The following is a 13307-nucleotide window of genomic DNA, read 5'->3' as shown; positions in this document are numbered from 1 at the left end:
GTGGTTACCACCGCCATAGCACATGACATTGCAAGAAATATCAAACATTTCTCGTTATGGTCAACGCGCCACCCACCTTTGGAACTTGAAGTTACACTCATACTCGTCCGACATACCGAAACACAACAATTGCTGCTTGACGGTGGAATATGTGTGTGGGTTACGTACTTGCACAAAACCACAACCGTAGTAATGTACCAATATGTACAATCTTAGATAGTCACTAAACCAACAAGACAGGCTAACAGATTATTAGTCGGATGGATCGTCGTTCTCCATTGTATATAAAAGCCACTGTTTGTATACATGTATGAAGTCACCGTAATGTGATGTGATAATTTCGGGAATATGCTAAATTTTGGGAACTTGATAAATACATTCCGCCCTACTTATTACGACATTAAGATAACGGTGCTCGTTGCAATATGAGCGATATAGAGCTGTGCCCTTAATTTACAAAGATAACATTCGCTCTGGTGAGTTAATAAATTGCATTAATATTTTTATGAAGTAAAACTTCTATTGCCGCATTGAAATAAAAAATTAAAGGTCGAATTTGTGTGCGTATGAAAAATTATTTAAATTATTTGCTGACTGCATTATATATCTATTTTTTTTTTATGAATATCTATAAGTCGACTATTCGTAAACCTTAATAGGAAGGCTTAATTTTCTAAGCTGTTGTTCTTAGTGTGTTGCTCAAAATCCACCATTTCTATTTATTTCAAAATTATGTATCCATCAAAAAAAGTTAATATAATTATATAAAAAGTATATAGGTACAATAAGCGACTATCAATGGCGCTTATAATACAAAAAATATATATCATATGTGATCGTATAAGTTATATGCAATTATCGAGTAAACTCAAACAAAGCAGCTTACAAAATAACTAGAAATAGTCATGGCGGATCAAATAAAATGGTTTTGAATGTCGGCGAAGTTGTTTTCGAAACATTGGAAGTAAAATAAAACCAGATATGAGTAGTTAAGTGGAATAGTGTTGTATTATAATTAAAGATAATATATAGATAGAGGACTTTTTGAAGTGCATATTGAAGCAAAGATTGATTCCAAGGTTTATATTTATTTCCTCTTCTTGGATTGGAATAGGCTATAGGTTATATTATTTATTATCTAATTTTTGGTCTGTTTTAATGAATTTGAAAACTGTCAAAAAGTATGTCATTGTTATTGTCAAAGTCATTTTAGATTTTTAAACTTATATGAATGTAATTTATCTGGTTAACGTAATTACTAACGATACAAGATAAAAAATACCTTTCCAATTTTAAAACATTATTTTCAAATTATTTATATAGATTCACTAATAGCAATGTACTTTTTTGTATTTGTAATAACCTGCCAGGAGCTGTCACCATTACACCCCGTCTGTTACACTTACTTACGTATATTAAATAATTAGTTCGTTTTAAAATGAAACATCTTGTGAAGCTCTTGTCATTGACAAGTTACTATTATATCTTTAATAACAAACAAACTCAACTAAACGTTTTATTTTTCTATTATGAATTAAGCGAAGGTATCTTCATTTATGTTTACATACGTTTTAGTTTTGTAATTACGTGAAAAAGAGTCCAAAATAAACAAAGAAAGTATTTTTATTAATTTCAATTTGTGATGAAAATGTTTATTCCATATTTTTACTTAAATTAAAAAAACATGTTATCTTTTGTCGAATTTCAACGAAATTTTGCCACTTTTGTGTCCACCAACCTTCTCCTCAAAAGGAGAGGAGGCTTCAGCTCAGCAGTGGGAAATTTACACGCTGTTACGATGATATATTTTTCATATACGTAGGTACCTATTATTTTCGCAGTGCAACACGCGATTATTTATTTTCGCCCCGCGTACAGAAACTGTTGAAGTGAGACAGGAGTTTTGCAATTAAATTGTGTTCTTGTTGCGCGTATATATGGCGCACGGAACTAGCTTAATTAATTAACATTAAAATAACAGCTTAGCTTTTTAACTAAGCGGCGCTCAATCTAATAAATTGGAAAAACTAATAACTAATAGAACAACAGATAATAATACAAAAAAAAGTCAATTTTTAATTCTTCTGTTTGCTTAAATGCGTTAGTTTGCAATTCGGAAATTCGTAGTCATGTTTAATTAGTGGTTTTTGACCCATTGGAATGATTCTCCGGAGTTAAAATCGTCATTCAAAGTAAGGAGGACTTTTTTTAAGCCTCCGGAATATAAATTAATGGCGAACGGTGTTCTAAATTATTAAATATAAAATCATTTAAACAGTAGCGCCTAAGTATTATTTTTAAATAAGATAAATTATTCGAATTTGCATACACTGATTTTTCAAACGTTCATTAATCCAGCTGGCATATTTTTTATTATAGAATAACTAAACAACTGTCACTAAATTTAGTAAATGTAAAACTAGTTTGAGATCTGTAATCGTAATAACAATATGTGTAACACGATAATATAGTTTGTTACTTGCAATTAAAAAGTTTTATAAACAAAAACAGTTTTATACTCCTAATCCCCAGTTTCTATGTAACAAAATAATTAATTAGAACTAAATATTAGACACAGTGAAATAACATTTTGTAAAACAATAAGGGAATATTTTTGGAGCATATTTTTTCTTTAAAAACATTTTTCTTTTTTTTTTTATTTTAAAGAGCTGAGATGGCCCAGTGGTTAGAACGCGTGCATCTTAACCGATGATTTCGGGTTCAAACCCAGGCAGGCACCTCTGAATTTTCATGTGCTTAATTTGTGTTTATAATTCATCTCGTGCGGTGAAGGAAAACATCGCGAGGAAACCTGCATGTGTCTAATTTCAACGAAATTCTGCCACATGTGTATTCCGCATTGGAGCAGCGTGGTGGAATATGCTCCATACCTTCTCCTCAAAGGGAGAGGAGGCCTTAGCCCAGCAGTGGGAAATTTACAGGCTGTTTATGTTATGTTATGTTTATTTATTTTAAAACGTTTTTTAAAAAAAAACGTTTCAAAATCAATTTTTGCCATCGGTTTTCATGTTTCAATTCATAACCTATTGTATGGTGCTATTATTGGACATCACATACATTACTCTGATCCCAATGTAAGTAGCTAAAACACTTGTGTTATGGAAAATCATAAGTAACGACGGTACCTACCACAAACCCAGACCCAAGACAACATTTAAAATTTTTTGAACTTTTTCTACATCGACACGGACGGGAATCGGACCCGCGACCTCGGAGTGTCGTACCCATGAAAACCGGTGTACAACACGGTTGTAAACAACATAAAAATCATTTTAAATAACAAACATAAAAATCTCGTCAGCGATCAATTAATATCAAACATATTCAAAGTAGTAATTACCTAATTCCAATGACAGGAAGAGGAAATATTTAAACAAGTTTTAGCTTAAATTGATATGAATTCAATTCCTCGAACATTGGTTTCATATAAAAATTATGGATTTCTGGAAAAACGTCATATTCAGTGTCGGTGAATTCGTCATTAGAACTTAAAGAGTAACATGAAAGTGGATATACTCGTAAGTTTTTAAGGAAGTGTGTAATGTTGTACTATAAACAGGCCCGGTTCTACCACATGGCTTTTTGGGCTTCAGCCCAGAGCCCCGTGGAGTCAAGGGGCCCCCAGCTAAGTCTAGTCAAAGTCAAAAATAGACGATAATGCGAAAGAATCCATAACTTTATTAAATTAAACAGATCGTATAGTTTGCAGCACTGCGAGTCCTGCAATCAAACCCATTCAATTAATTTAATTCAAGTCTACGTTCAGATACGTCTTAGGTGGGCCCCTAAGTAGTGTTAGCCCAGAGCCCCCTAAACTTACGGTCCGGCCCTGATTATAAACAAACATATATAAAACAAGAACTGTTTGTCGTGTATCATATAGCAGAGTCCATCGCATGAAATTTGTAAATAATGGTTTATTTATCTTTACTTCCTAACATTAATCGTGCAAAGGTATTGGCCTTGGCCATATAAATATCATGAATATTTTTTATAAAACTCTTTATTATTACATTAACGTTCCTATAGAAATACTTTTGCGTGTCAGTATCTGATTAATACATACGATTATCATAAATAACCTCAGTCAGCGCTTTCAAAAGCCAAAACTTGAGATGGATTGGCTTTATTGTACTTTACCGGAATCACACACGAACAGAGCGCAAGGCTTTTAAACAATGTAAATAAATTATTTTATTAACAAAATCAGTCTATACTTATAAACGAAAGCTAACAAGTGATTCCCATATACCTAATTGATTATAGATGATACCTAGTTGAAAGTAATGTCAATAAGTTGGTTTGAAGATGATATATGATTTATAAACGAATTAAACTTTTTGCGAAATGGCATTTAAATCCGCAATTAAATATCGTTGAACTTGTCAGAAGCCAATGAAGTTATTAGCTAATGAAATTTACATTTTTTATCGTACAAGTTAAATGGACTTCTTTGTCGCCACAGAAAGTTATACTGAATCAATTTTATTAAAGTCTATCTCAAAAACTTATTTGAATTATAGCCCACTTAAGTATATTAATTTACGTCACTAGTAACGTATTTTCATAAGATTATTTAAAATGTTTATATTGCCTTTTATATTTTGAGAACACAATACAATATTAACTCTTAATTAATTTCACCCGGTAATAGCCTAACATCCCTTCCCTTATCACTGGTCTGCCATGATAAACCTTTTAAAGGTTTATGTCAAAAAGATTGAGAATGTCAAGAAGATTGACTGTTTATTGATTATAAAAAAAAAATGTATTTTATTTCTCAAATCTTAAGAGATTCGGGAAATATAATACATTAACATTTTATGTAAAACAGTCAAGAGATGGCATTAATACAATTATTAAATTGTACTTGTATTAAACTACTACTTTACTATTGTTGTGATTTAGTTTCTCCTATGAACGGTAGATGGCATATTTTATTTTTTATATTATGTTTAACTATCCGCCTATCCTAACATATTTAAAAATAGTTATTCTAGTTACTTTATTAGACTGAAATTAAAAACAATATAAATTATAAACCAAATTATTTGTAAAATATTGTGCCGTACAGCGCTATCTATTATTACTATGCGAAACCATCTCTTTCCAGAGAATCGCTCTTAATTCAGTGCTGCCACAATTTGTTTCGAAATTTTTCAAATAGGGTCTTTACTTAGAGTTCCATTAAAACACAATACATTTATTATTTATCCTTTAATAAAATTAAAAGACATATTTACTTGCATTTAGTGGCCTAGCTAGGTGAATAAGGGTCGCACGGCAGCGATGCATTGGGGGAAAAAAGAGGAAGGGATTAATCAGATACTTTCTATGTAAAATAGTATAATTAATAGTATATTTGCTCAATGCAATTTTAGTTTAAAATTCAGACTCTTGACTAAAAACTTTCCTTACTAATTTTAGTTTCCTCACGATTTTTTATTCGTTTTCCTCGAGTTGTCAGTCACTACTCTTCGGGAAAATAGTGCCTTGAGTACTTATCCCCCGACCATAAAATGCTCGCGAAGCAGGCATTTAAAACTTGGATAAATTATTATCTTAGAATTTATTTAATAGCATTTTTTATTGTAAAATGTAGTGATTTATTTTAAAATGGCCAAATTTTAATCATCCGCTCCGTTTTTTAATGTATAACTACATTTTTTGATTTTAATGTCATTGTCACTTAATCGCGCGAATTTTAATATAACATGTCCCTTGTCAGTCTGTTAGCTCTATTTTTACTTTATAATGATAATACTGATATAATTTCGTCATTGTTTCTGTTTACGTCTTCAAATTTTACTGTCATTAGTGGTTTCAGCATTTAATACGTTTCTTTGCTATAGTTCTAACAAGTAAGTTGTTGTTAAGACATTGGTGTTAAAGAATCTATAATATTTGATATGTTATAAATTGGTTATTTATTTATGTGTAATCCCCATTATAATTCACATAACTCTGTATGTAAAATAAACAACTATTTAATAACTTCCATATATAAATTTTATATAGTGTTGGTAGTCCTTGATAACCCAAAAGTAATGATCTCTTGGGAAATAACAAATATTGATTGCTTTATTTAAAAATATGATTTGTGTTTCAGTTGATCGAGACTACACCAACACGTCAAATGGCTGAATCAAACACTCCATGTCACAACCTGGAAATAAATAATTCAGTGCCACCTCGGATAACTGATTCTGATAAAGTGCTGAAACCTGAAGGTGTTGAAATTATACATGTATAATATACTATTTTCTAGTATGGACAAGTATTTCTATACTATTAATAAAATGTTATATCTAATTATGCCAATTAAAAGGAAAAATAATTTATTATTGAATATTAATAAAAAATTACAGTTTGGGTGGAAAAAATACTAATAACATTTCCCAATTGAATTGCAAGAGTACTAATTGCATTGCACCATTAAATTACATTAATTATTCTCTAGCTGTAAAATAAACCAAATCTGTCACCATTGAACTAAGAACAGTCTGTTGTTGTTGCTGTAATGTTTTTGCAATAGTATTCAAAGTTGAATCATTTTACGTCAACTGTGAGTGGCATAAAGATATAATTTTGTAAATTGTAATTTGAGACAAATGATACATTTGATTCCACCTGCAATGTGATAAAATTACTTGAAATTTAAATATATTCCTTTTTATTTGCAATTTATGAATAATTTGTTGATACAGATATACCTTATGAATAGAATAAAATCAGTCATTAATGTTTTCAGAAAAACCTAACAAGCCAAAATAAGTTACTTTTTTTTATAATTAATTTTCAAAACAAATTGCAGGTTCAAAACAAGTTGTTATATGTTATCGCTGTGTACCATCAGACACAACATTATGCAATTTTATATAGATTGGCGACTTAAAGCAGTCTTAATTTTTATACAAAATTGAAGACCACAGCGCCATAATAAAGAACACCATTGGCTGTACAGAAGTAGTTGAAAACCTTGAGGAAAAAGCAGTTGTGGATTCAAATAGAATTAGTAAGTTATCTTTTAATTTATTTAAGATATTTTAATAATTATTAGTTTATTAACACATACTTAGGTATGCAGCGTTAAACCTACCATTGCTATACTTTCTAGTTTGTCTTCTTCACTCAGAAAGTAATTTGCAAATTTTTGGTAATATAGTAAATCTCAAATGTATATTCTAGTTTTAAGTCACATATTTTTCCCACCAAATAAATGTATTAAATTTTCATGCAAACTGAATAATTCTTCTCCAATAAAATCATAAATAAACTTGTTAGTAAAGTTTTACACAGTTTTTCTTATATTTATTGTATTTTATTTTCACAGCAATGTTACTGAATAGAAAAAGTTAAGGGAAGAGTATTCATCGAAATCCATGCATTATATCATCAGTTAGCCTTTCTAAAGAAAGGTAAAAAGTACAGAAGATAAAAATGCTGAAATGATGTCTGTAGAAAGAAATAACTTCAGAAATATTACAGAAAATTAAAATCACTAAAACAGTCCCCACTGATGTCTCATTAGATTAGCTTATGGAACTAAGGCAGATGGGTAAAAAAAATTAGGAGTCGTAATTGCAAGAAAACATACAAGGAAGCATTAGGGTTCGGAATGAGAGGTTGTTGATTGGTTGGCTCTCTATTCGTAGATTATGCAGACGTAGCAAAGGAAACCTAGCTGGAGCTTCTACAGAAAGAAGCCAAGCCATAATTAGTTATTTTGTTTCCTCCTCTCCAAAGGGGATGGTTTTCCTTCCTAATTATAAATTAACTTCCTTTTAAAATCCTTCTTAATATCTTTAAAACATAAAGTCCCCGTACCATTTAAGGTTCATATAATTTAGTCAAATCTTTAAAATACTACAACTGTCCCAGATTCTTTCCCAAAAAAAGCAGTTGTCCCAAAAAGCGAGAACTATTCTCCCTAATAAGTTTGAATGAAGTGACTATCACTTCAATGTTGCAATATATGAAACACTGTTGTTCCTAGTTTTAAAGGTTGCGCTGTCCTGGTCTGGCATTCTATTCTCTAGTCCCGAATTTCTTGCTCCCAATAATGTTGCTGACAAAATAACACTACTCATTTGTCCCATACCAGGAAAGTAATGTTACATGTGCGCCAGCATCAGTTTCAGGTTAGATGAAAGAAGGGGATTCTTATTGTATGAAATTCAACTGGTTCTGAAAGGCTTTAAAGGTTCCAAACCAGGGAAAATAGCACGCTTGCGTTTATCTTTAATTGAAAGTGATAAGTTTAGTGATAAAGCAAAAAAAATAAATCTATTTAATATATCATTATTTTCCATATCGAGAATTGTAGAAAACAATCAGAAATTTAAATTTTCGATTAAACTCTGCTTTGCATTATCTAAAACATTAGCTCTCAGATCAGAGCTTGTCGTCATTTAGGAAATCTAAACATAATCCAATTTAAGTATATATTTTTGTTCCTTCATTCGTACTGTTAAATAAATATTAGTATAATTTATAGTATTTTTACTAATCTCAGATCAGCCTGACCAATGCATTATGCTAATGAAGTAGTTGCTGCTGATTTTGAAGAATTATAAGAACTTTTTATTGCTTTGTTAATCTCTTGATACCAATCGAGTTGTTCAACCACATTTCCCATGAGGTATATTTGTAAATTTTATGCTGTGCTACAAGAGGTTACAATAACCCAGTTTGATGGCTAATATGGTCCTATTATAATTCCTTTATTAATTATATATAATTATAATCCTGATAAATCTATAAAGTCGAAAGCGAAGTCTTTATTACTGATTTATAATCTTTATTAAATGATAGCATACCTTAATTACTTTAGAGACAAATAAAAAGAAAAAAAACATTACCAATTTAAATTCAACATTTTTTTTTATCTTAAAAATTATCTTTTATAGAAAATGTACTTTTACTCTGTTCAAAAGTTACTTTAAATGTCAGATTACATTCCTATTCTTCAATGTCTGCCCCAAATAAAGTAATTTGAAAACAGCCAAGAGAGTACTCTATAAAATGTCTTAGTTCTGGTGTTTCAACGCAAAGCAAGAGTTTGTTATATTTCATAGCATACTTTTTATATTAAGTTGCATAATTTTTTATTTATTCACTAAGCTTACCTGAGGATGTTACAGGTGAAGTCTGCTACCATACTTATAAGTTAAGTTTGGTTTTGTTGCTTAGAAATCTTTTCCTTTACCCGGAAAAGTAGTTTTACTTTGAAATTCGCTTTATTATTATTGTGACATTTATAAGTATATCGAAATATATTAAATTTAAGTGAAGGAGGTAATCTAAATCAACTTTTTGCACCTCTACCTTACAATTATGTATTATTAAGGCATATAAGGACAGGAATTAACGAACATGTTTGTATATAATCAAGTTTTCAAATCATTGACACAAGGTTGGAGGCGTGTTAAATAAAATATTACCTGCGCTACGCTTTAACGGGATATAGCAAGGAATATCCCACTAAAACGCTTGCAGACTCTGTATATTAGATATATACTTTAATGTCGATAGAATGTTATACAGAAATTCTTGAAGGGAATCGTTTCCACTGAAAGCTCAGTTAAGTTGTATAATTATATTAAAGGGTACAATTATGGCGAACCATTACTATCTAACGAATATTACTTATATAACTAGATATTGACACGATAATTGAATAAACCACAAAAGTGAATGATCCACATCAATATAAAATGAAGCGTAACTAATACATAATAAAACTCATTTTAATAAAATTGTATCTCTACAAATCTATTTTATATATAAAACATACAGTAGTACCTATAATTATTTATGATTAATTTGTATTATAGCACTAAAACTTACAACACAAATTGAGTCATTTCATAAAAGTCGAATTTGATTAAATGTAAATTTATTCTACGAAGTGGGACAATAAAGAGAGTTCGCCGTTCGTTCAATCACCGCGTGTCACAACACAATCGACTTGTCGCTTCTTTATTGTCCCATCATCGCGACCGACGGCTACAGTGCGTCGTTATCGCTTAAGCCTACCACTACTACGTACACAGCTATAACTAAGATATCCGAGTGAAACAGAACACCCGTCGCGCTCACTTACTAACTTCAAGCGCGTCACACGCCATGAAAATACTATGGCCATTTGATTTTTATACGAAATACCGCTCGCCTTACGATCGAATGGATTTTTTTATTGTGGCGCATGAGAAGGCATTCAGGAGAATGAAGAGATTCTATATAATATATATAAATAAAATTAATTGTCTATCCACATGAGTGTGATCCATGAAGTTATCGCAGCATATAATAGTATCAGCATAGCGTGTGACGCGCTACAGATGCGTGATGCGTGCGTGCGGTGAAAGACATGAGAAGTGGAGGGTTAGCTCGTTCGTGTTCGCCCGAGCTGGATGAAGCACTGAAACAGGCTCTGCTATCGGTATCGATATTAGCCTCAATATTACATCTATATATGTACCTATCGCTAGAGTACGATTTAGGTAGAACCGCGCGAATCGTTTGATTGTCGCGTGGGGTGACCATCAACGTCCTAATCTAACTTTCCTAATCTTAACTCTTACATCCGAGGCTAATGGCAGTGATGGTCAGCAGTTGTGGGAGGGACGCGGACGTCTACCTTACCCCAATAATGACAAATTAAATTCATACGTCAACTCAAAAACCCGAACTAATACCACTATTATTATAAAACGGGACGAGTCATCTTTCGCTTCGCCCTCGGGGCTTACAGCTAACGCGACAGGTGGACGTTCACGAGCTATCTATGTTACGCTAGGACCTAAATCTAATATCATTTAGTGAGCCGCACCGAGTCTCGCGGGACCGGGGAAGACGAACCCACTTAATATGATATCTACTCATTGTGAACATCATTTTAGATATTATCAAATGTACATTCTACTATGCTAAGTATAACATTAATAAGAGATTTGAAGATGGATAGTTACTCGATCTATATAGACGGGGAGGTCCTCCATCTAGCGAACGACCTGTCATCTACTAATGGTAAGCTTACAGACCGGAACCTAGATCGCGGTCTCGTATAAATTTCGCCTATTCAGGATATAACAACGTAAAAAGTCGTGCGAGACCAAAGTTCGCAACGCTCCGCCGCCAAACTGCAGACCCTTAATAATCAAGACAGTTATTTCAAGCCCACGTCCACGGATAATATCAACGTTGGACGTTGGTGAAAACGTTTCAACACCTCGAAACTGCTATACAGGTCTGACGACTGCTCGAAATAATAAAGGTAAAAGTGAATCGAGAATGGGGAATACTTTAAAATTACCAGCTAACTTAATTTATAAAGCCTGTCTCAGTGACGGTTTATTCAATGTCGATTTGGATGGTATCCATCGATGTGGCGTCATATTATCAATACATTTATAATGTTTAAAGTCGGAAACAGTCTTAAGAGAGAATTACCGAAATTAAACGCTTTTCATGACGATGATGGATGTTGATTATGAAAAACATAATGTCAATGGTTGAATTGAAGATGATGGTTGATGACGGTGACGACTACGACAGTGATAATGACGATGACGATGATAATGATGAAGATGATGATGATAATGACAATTATGGTAATGATGATGAAGATAACGACGATTATGGTAATGATAATGACGGCAAAGATGATAATAATGACGACAACGATTATGGCAATGATGATTCTAGACAATGTTGATAATAATGACGATTTAAATGTTGATCATGAAGATGATGATGATCTAAATGGTGACGATAATAACGACGATGATGATGAAAATGATGATGATGATGAAGGATTGATTGATAGGGAATGGGGTAGCAGATGGTTCGCTAGAGGTGCGACGACGGCGAGTATAATGCTCGGACGCGGACCAAAATATTATGGACGATTATAATTATATATAAAAAGTTGAATACATCTTAACCTTAACAATGAATACATTATCAAAACATTACGGACTATGAATACATAATAATATGAAAAACAGTCTTCCAGGTGTTTTCGTTTTATCAAAAATTTGTAAATTGTAAATTTCTTTTTTTTAATTTTATTTTTGTATAAACCAATAGAGTACAAGAATCTCAAAACATTTCTCAGCAAACGCCGGCTACGAGCGCACCTCGCGTGGCCGGTATCCGCTATCGCATGTTTTAAACCTTTACTTTCCAATTTTATCTAATAAACATTCGCCAATTTTTGGTATCAATTATACTAGTCTTATTTAAATATACTTCACAACTATAATGTGTCCGATTTGAAATGCCTACCGTTATCATAATATGAATTGAGTATATATTCTCATAAATAAGATACGTATCCTACCCGATGAATCAATTTAAAAGTCATGAAACGCTCCCTTGATGACTAATTATAGTCGAATGACCAAGAAGTCATCGATGATCGTAAGCACTAAACATTCCATACTTAACAATACAATGAATGAATGTCAATATTAATTTCGCTTATCATTAATTAATATTATATAATTTATTCAAATAAATGTTTACCTACTCCTGTAAGTACCTTAATAACCGATCTACCTATCTGATAATAAATTTAATACCAAAATTATATGGACAAAGCAATCGAATAATATATGTTAAAATTGATAACTAAAAAAAGCTTTAAACATACAATTCAATTTAGATAACGCCAACGAATTATAATTACGGGTCGACAAACGCACGAAACACTATACCAAGCTAAAATAATGGATAAAAAAGACCAACGGGCAAAATTCCCTTACGCACATTTTTGTTTCAAAATACTGCTGATCAAATCTTTTATAAGCAACGTCAAAAATGGAATTGTAATAATTTTATATGGATGGATGTATAATTCAAGTTTTTTTTTATTAAAAACTTTAATTTTTTTTATAGTGCGTATGGTATTTGCCTGGCGGTCAAACGAAAATGTAATTAGACGGACTCGCGTCACCAACTGATAATACGGGAAAGACAAATGGATTTACACGCTTACAATATACAGATTGTATTATGAGTCTGACTCCTAAATGTATCAACTTGTATGTAAGTATGGTAGTGGGTTCGAGCGTCCACTATAATCGCATTTACTTCTCCTTCTCCTTCTCCTTTTCTTTCTCCTTCTCCTTCTCCTCCGGTTCCTTCTCTAGTTCTTTTTCTTTCTCATCACCCTGGAAATGAATAAAATAGCTTTAACTATTAGTTGATATCTATTTGACTCTTTTGGATCAAAAACCACGAAGTGTGTTTATAAAGTTTTTTTATGCCTCAATACTAAG

The 13307-nt window shown here is 31.9% G+C and overlaps 2 protein-coding genes and 1 long non-coding RNA gene across 3 annotated transcripts in view; 2 read left to right on the top strand and 1 right to left on the bottom strand.

The window, feature by feature from the left end:
* Positions 1 to 13307, top strand: part of LOC113404191 (acyl-coenzyme A thioesterase 13-like) — a 216125-nt gene that overhangs the window by 92408 nt on the left and 110410 nt on the right. The window lies entirely within an intron of this gene.
* LOC135194662 (uncharacterized) lies at positions 5743 to 6952 on the top strand. Its single transcript, XR_010309885.1, has 3 exons — positions 5743 to 5882; positions 6131 to 6268; positions 6848 to 6952. It is a non-coding gene; the product is annotated as an uncharacterized LOC135194662 (long non-coding RNA).
* LOC113404193 (failed axon connections) overlaps positions 9528 to 13307 on the bottom strand; it is a 28061-nt gene continuing 24281 nt past the window's right edge. The window contains exon 6 of the mRNA XM_026645022.2: positions 9528 to 13199. Coding sequence (XP_026500807.2) covers positions 13116 to 13199 — 84 coding nt within the window. The 3' untranslated portion in view covers positions 9528 to 13115. The remainder of the gene's footprint in view (positions 13200 to 13307) is intronic.

The sequence above is a fragment of the Vanessa tameamea genome, chromosome Z (assembly GCF_037043105.1).
Source record: "Vanessa tameamea isolate UH-Manoa-2023 chromosome Z, ilVanTame1 primary haplotype, whole genome shotgun sequence".
NCBI lineage: Eukaryota > Metazoa > Arthropoda > Insecta > Lepidoptera > Nymphalidae > Vanessa > Vanessa tameamea.
The sequence above is the reverse complement of the archived record's forward strand: the minus strand, read 5'-3'. Positions and strand labels throughout refer to the sequence as shown.